This window comes from Lottia gigantea (genome assembly GCF_000327385.1).
Source record: "Lottia gigantea unplaced genomic scaffold LOTGIsca_47, whole genome shotgun sequence".
NCBI classification, from domain to species: Eukaryota; Metazoa; Mollusca; class Gastropoda; family Lottiidae; genus Lottia; species Lottia gigantea.
The window spans coordinates 956,909-963,224 of NW_008709640.1; the positions used below are offsets into that span (position 1 = coordinate 956,909).

The 6,316-nt window shown below is 33.8% G+C and overlaps 1 protein-coding gene across 1 annotated transcript in view; it reads right to left on the bottom strand.

Moving 5' to 3' along the window:
• LOTGIDRAFT_192667 (hypothetical protein) overlaps positions 1 to 6,316 on the bottom strand; it is a 38,573-nt gene that overhangs the window by 27,640 nt on the left and 4,617 nt on the right. The window contains exons 7-16 of the mRNA XM_009061301.1: positions 4,684 to 4,797; positions 4,198 to 4,305; positions 3,622 to 3,931; positions 3,283 to 3,419; positions 2,791 to 3,019; positions 2,041 to 2,219; positions 1,643 to 1,861; positions 910 to 1,227; positions 580 to 742; positions 66 to 317 (exon numbers count right to left, since the gene is read on the bottom strand). Of these exons, the coding sequence (XP_009059549.1) occupies positions 66 to 317; positions 580 to 742; positions 910 to 1,227; positions 1,643 to 1,861; positions 2,041 to 2,219; positions 2,791 to 3,019; positions 3,283 to 3,419; positions 3,622 to 3,931; positions 4,198 to 4,305; positions 4,684 to 4,797 (2,029 nt within the window). The remainder of the gene's footprint in view (positions 1 to 65; positions 318 to 579; positions 743 to 909; positions 1,228 to 1,642; positions 1,862 to 2,040; positions 2,220 to 2,790; positions 3,020 to 3,282; positions 3,420 to 3,621; positions 3,932 to 4,197; positions 4,306 to 4,683; positions 4,798 to 6,316) is intronic.

The following is a 6,316-nucleotide window of genomic DNA, read 5'->3' on the forward strand; positions in this document are numbered from 1 at the left end:
ATAAATCCGCAAAACATCACAAGTTACTGGAAACTTTCAATAAAAAGCAATAAGTAAAAACGTACCCATTCCAATGTAGTGAGCCATAGAGCTGGATGTAATACGTTTACGTAGAGACTCCAGAGTATATCTTGTGGCACGTAATAAAGCATCAAGATTTCTGTTATTGAAGTGTATCAGTAATTCCATGGCAGATTCTTCCAGGTTCTCTCTCATTTCACGTTTCTTCTTGGCTACACTCAAAGCTTTAGATGATAATGGTCGAGCTGATTGCCGACTTCCTGCTGCTGATTTACTTCTCTCTGTCTCTTCTCCTGCTGATAAAAGTGGATCAATTGATAATAAAATATTCTGGAAGGGACAGCATCTAATTTACATAAACATGGTCATCAAAATCTTCTACTGGAAGTATCAAAAGTCAATAAGCTATTTTGCTTACTTATTAGTTCAAAAAAGAAAAGATCAAAATTTAAGAGATTTTGCTTAGGCCATAAGTCCTTTACTGGAAAGTGAAACCTAATTTCCAAAACCAGCTGTCCTTATCCGAAACATCTGGCATACAAAAATATGGTATATTACTTTGCTTCGTCCGAAAAAATTGTCTACCTTCTTCTTCTTCACTCTCATCACCTTCTACTGCCTCAGGTTCAGAATTAACGAGCATATTAATTAATTCATTAGCAGCCTCTTCTACAGTCTGACTCTTAGTTTGGAGAATCTGAGCTCCTTTAGCACATAACATCTAAAAATAACAAGAATTTATTGAAAGATCATAATATATAGCGTTGCTCAAAACAGTTTACTTTTCTTCACCTCGGTCCCCAATTTCCAATTTACCAATTTAAAATCATTTTGCAAAGGGCCTTGACTAAACACTTTGCAATTTTTTCATATAAATAGATAGCCTACCTGGGTATTTTCTAAGAATTTCTCTACAGTCCATGGTTCATCTTCAGGAAGTTCACACAGTTTAGTTGAAGCCATTTCTTTCAAGATAGCGTCAATACGGAATTCTGTGACATCATGAGCTCTATCCATCAGTAGTTCTAGATCAGCTAGAGCAGCATAGACATTTTTAATATAATCATCAATACCCAGTGACATCCAGTTTAATGTTGTTATACCTGGCTCTATAGCTTCATCAACATGAGCTAAATGTTGTCCCATCAATGATTCAAAAGCAACAGGTATTTTAGCTCTGACTCGTTGGTTCTCATCTAACATCATCTACAATGTTAGAAAGCAGTAACTACTGAACAAAGTTGACAGAGCTAGAGCAAATACATTCTGAACTCAAAGCTGCATATAATAACGTACTAGCCTAGGTGACAGACACTAGCCATGACATCCAATTTTTGTTCCCATCTGGTTGTAAAGGTTATTTGCGTGTCTGTCACGCAACAAGTTGGCAGAAGAGAAATAAATCATGGCTGAAACTCAAGTCACCAATTTCAAATCTTCAAAAACAAGAGATAAATTTGATTGCAGGACATCTAAATTATAGCAGATAACAATCCAACTACACTAATTGGGCACAAGATGATTGAACTTCCAAAGTCAACTGGATTCTAAGATAGCCACCTAATAAACATGTTATATGAATCTGGTTTCTTACTCACTGAGAAAGGAATGGTCAAATTACCTGTAAAGCATTGTAATGATCTTTATATTCAGCTTGTTTGGCTCTCATTTTTATAGCCATTGGAGGTATATCTAGTCCTAGTCTACCCATACAATCTGTTTCTCTTATCATTGACAAAATCTGAGGGTCAAAGTTCAGGAACAGTTCTTTACTAGTACTCTCCGGATGGACAACTTGTACCAGAAGTGAAGCTTGGAGGCCAGATTTTATAGCTTCCACCTGAAAACAAACATTATACCAAATACATTTTATGAGAAATAAATTGCTTTTTGTACTCTTCATTGATATACTTGCAGAAGATTTTGTCTTCAGAGGTCTTTCTAGAATTTGTTCCTTATTGACCTCTCCCTTCATGAACTCATGTCAACTTCACTGAGTTAATATTTCAATAAGCATACCTGTCTAATCCAGCCTCTATGATACAAAACTTCAAACTCTAACAAAACTTTAGCTAATTTATTAAAATTCTTAATTATCTTTTTAGCTTCATTGGTCTGTAGAATTTGAGGGTGTTCCTGGAATACTTCCATTGGTTCTTGTATACGTCTGAATAATTGACGAGCCCAGGCTATTTTACCTGTAAAGAAAGAGTATTACAAATAGAGCTGATAGATCAAACAATGTAACACTCATAGACTATAATCTGGCCGCATGTAAAACAATTTGCTATGAATAATGTAAAGTTGTTATTCCTTGAAAATTAATTAATATATGAAATGTATTCAATTTTTTGTCTTATCCTTCGGCACCTGATATGCCTATATATGTATCATGTAATGCAGGAAATAAACTAAAAATTCTGAATCTCTTGCAATATTTTCTGGGTCCTTAATTTAACCTAGCCTATAAGTCTTCAGAAATGATGCTTGGTTTTTTTAATATAGATCATGAAAGATCCTGGCTAGCAGACGTCAATGAGTGTTGCTTCTGCTTAAGTCAACAAATGGTTGTCATGGGTTCTATTCTTAGTCAACACGTGATTCAGAAAATCTGGTGATGTTTAATAAGTCACCTTTCCACATTACTCCAGTGGATCCAGCTAAAAATGGCTACTAATTAATATTCAAGAAAAGACCATTGCCTTAATGTTAAGCCAAAGAAGGATCTAAGGATTTTATCTTTATACAAAACAATGGTAGACATCTTACCTGCTATAGGTGGTAAATCTCTAGCTACTGGTGGATCAGTTTTATTTTTCTGGTAAAGTCTGGATACATTCTCTATATCTTTACCATAATGACTTAAGATACGTTGATATTTGTCTGATATTCCCAGATTAGGCAGATTAAGTCTCTCAAACTTACGTAGTAACATTAAGGCTCTTTGAGTACTGGATATTTTTTCAAATCTGTTATCCATAAACTGTAGTATGTTGGACTGAAAGGTAAAAGGATTATTTTAAATGCAGAACTGAAACCTTCAGTGACAAAAAAAATCTGTGTCTTGAACAGGCTAGATTTAAGGACCATTTGCAAGAATTTTTTTCTTTTAGAAACTGAAAACATGCTTGACCATATTGTAAGATTCCATTAAATGTTCACTATATGCCTTCATTGGCTTGTTTGCCAAGACCAAAATGAGGCATTTTGCATACATGTGTGCGCAGACGTCTAAAACATTAATCTAACTATAAATCTTACATGTAGCTGCTGAATTTGTCTTTTAAAATCTTCAAAATCTTGGTCAAATTCCATTTTTCTCTGATCCAAATAATCATAAGGCTTCTTCTTCATAGCAGTAACAATAACATTGAACTTGCTGGCCTGTGTTTCCATATCTGAGTTAAAATATCAAGTAGATTTAACTTTTCATTTACATGATTACCAGAAGACAGCGACTGTCCACATCAAACAAAACTCATTAAGCTATAACTACTGAAGATTTCTGGAGAATTTATTTTGACTGCTGCAAACAAACCAGACAAACAGTGGAAGTACTGCATTAATTTTGGCCAAGTATTTGAATGCTTTTGGTCTCACCTTCTATTTTGGATTCAGCCAGATGTGAATACATTTCCATTGTATCAAACATTTCAATAATCTTCTTCAAACGGCGAGTAAATGTGTCAAATTTCCCAAATATATACATCTCGGAGAAATCAAAAGGTCTTTCATTGGGCATCTTTTCTAGTTTAGCTTTTGTCTTGTGAAAACAATCTTGATATTCAGCATTTAGTCGAATACAGTCGTTTAATTTCTTTTTAACAATATCTATAGGTTGAGACCAGACGGTTTCAGATCGGTCGTTAGTGATATAGGCTTTACAGGCTGTAATCATCTGGTTGGTAATCTATAATACAAATTGGGCAACTTAATCATCAGAAGGAGAAAACTAGCATATGCAGATCAAATCTGCAGTTCATAAAGCAACATCCATTATTATCGAATTGAACAACCATTCAACAGAAGATAACCCAGAATTAGCTGATACGCTCAGAGATTTCAGCACTTACTAACATTAGGTTCTGTGGAACACTCAGTTCATTCTCATGTGAATGTTTACATGTTTATATTTTTGAAATATATGTCATAGCAGAAAATACAATCAATATTTACCTTGACAAATAGTGATGTCATTCTTTCTGATGTATTATAATATTGTGATATACTATGTATCATTCTAATAGCATTGATTAACCCTGGTATACCATCTAACATACCAACCTAAAAAAATAACATAATCATAAAGATATACCATCTAACATATCGACCTAAATAATACCATAATCATAAAGATATACCATCAAACATACCAACCTAAAAAATAACATAATCATAGAGATATAACAACTAACATACCAATCTATAAAATATAACATAATCATAGAGATAACATGATATACCATAACATTACATACCACCCTGGATAATAAAATAATCATAGTGATATACTATCTAACATACCAACCTAAAAATAAGGTGATCATAGAGATACACCATACCATAGCCATAGCTTACAAGCTACATGACAAAAGCTATCTGAAATATTAAACAAGAATCATGCCTCAAAAGATATTACATAAAGAAAGCGAATATACTTACTGGATCACTGTTATATAAGGGATCACAGAATTTCTCCAATGTATATAAAAACTTAACATTATCTTTCGCTTCATTAGCTGTATCAGTTATTCTTCTATCCAATTCTTGCCAAGTCTATAAAGAATTTACAATCAAAAGGACAGTTAGCAGAAACAAAATTTCACGTGGCACAGAGTGGGACTTTGCAAATGTAGCAAAATGCAAAAGACCCTGAAAAAATCAACCTTCCACGATAATTAGATCAAGCGCAAGAACAGTCTAAAGTTGAGAAGAATTGTTTGGAAGATTGTTATAACGGAAGTAGACAGACCTCACAAATGAAAGTATCAGAAGATAGCCAAGGTCAATGACATTTGACATTGAAAGGGAGACGGTCAACAAAGGTCAAGGTTACGAGATACAAGTCATCAAAATTTTAAATTATATACGGCTATAAAACCGGAAGTTGAGATAGGACAGCAAATATAAAAGTATAAATAGATAGCCAATGTGAATGACCTTTGATCCTACAAAAATCAGGTTCAAAAAAGGTCAAGGTCAAAAATTGAAAATTTTGAATTTTCAAAACCTGTTCCTTTTTTTGAACTATAAAGCTGAAACAATCGAACTTCTAAGACAACGTGGCTCAACGGATGAAGTAATTGTATGCAAAGTTCCATTTTGAACAAATGTAAACGTTGCGAGTTATGTCCCTTGCCATAATTGTCAATAATGAGTAATTTAACCCGGATGTGCTACGCCCACCTCAATTTCTTTTGCATAGGTTAATTGATATTCTGAATGTTATGTTGTGTTCCAAATTTAAAGCTTCTACATCATACAGGTCAAAAGATATAGGTCAGCAAGAGTCAATAAAGGTCAAAATAGGAAATTGAAAATATGGAAATTTCAAAACCCGTTCCTTTTTTGGAACTGTACAGCTGAAACAATTGACCTATTAACACAAACTGGCCAAAATCATGAGGTAATTGTGTGCAAAGTTCCTTTTTGAACATATGTATCCTATGCGAGTTATGCCCCTTTCCCAAAATGTAAACAATTAGTAATTCAACCCGGATGTGCCACGCCCACCTCAACTTTTTTGTCATAGGTTAATTCATATTCAAATTGTCTTGTTGTGTTCCAAGTTTCAATGTTCTACATAAAATAGGTCATAAGATATATACACACCAAGCTCAAAGAAACAGAAATATTGTAAAAAAAACTCAAATTTGAAAAATTCACGAATTTCAATTTTGCTTTAAAAAACGATTGTTATAAATCACTTGAAAGAGCATGAAAAGCACATTAAGAATCCGAAAAAATTAACCCTCTAGGTTAATTAGGTCACGTGCTAGAGCAGTCCAAAGTTGCGAATTTGGCTGTTTTCGGACAGCTATAAAACCGGAAGTACATGTCGGAGGACAAATGTCAAAGTATTAACTGATAGCTAAGGTCAATGACCTTTGACCTTATGAAGGTCAAGGTCATCAAAGTTCATTTGACACCAAAATCATTTAAATCGGATGAGCCATTATGTCTGAATAAAAATCGAATCATTTCAGAAAAATCAACATGGCGGCCAAAGTTTCACGTCTGTTCCGGATTTTTTTTTCTTCGTTTTTTTGTCATAACTTTGTCTACCTATCAGCAT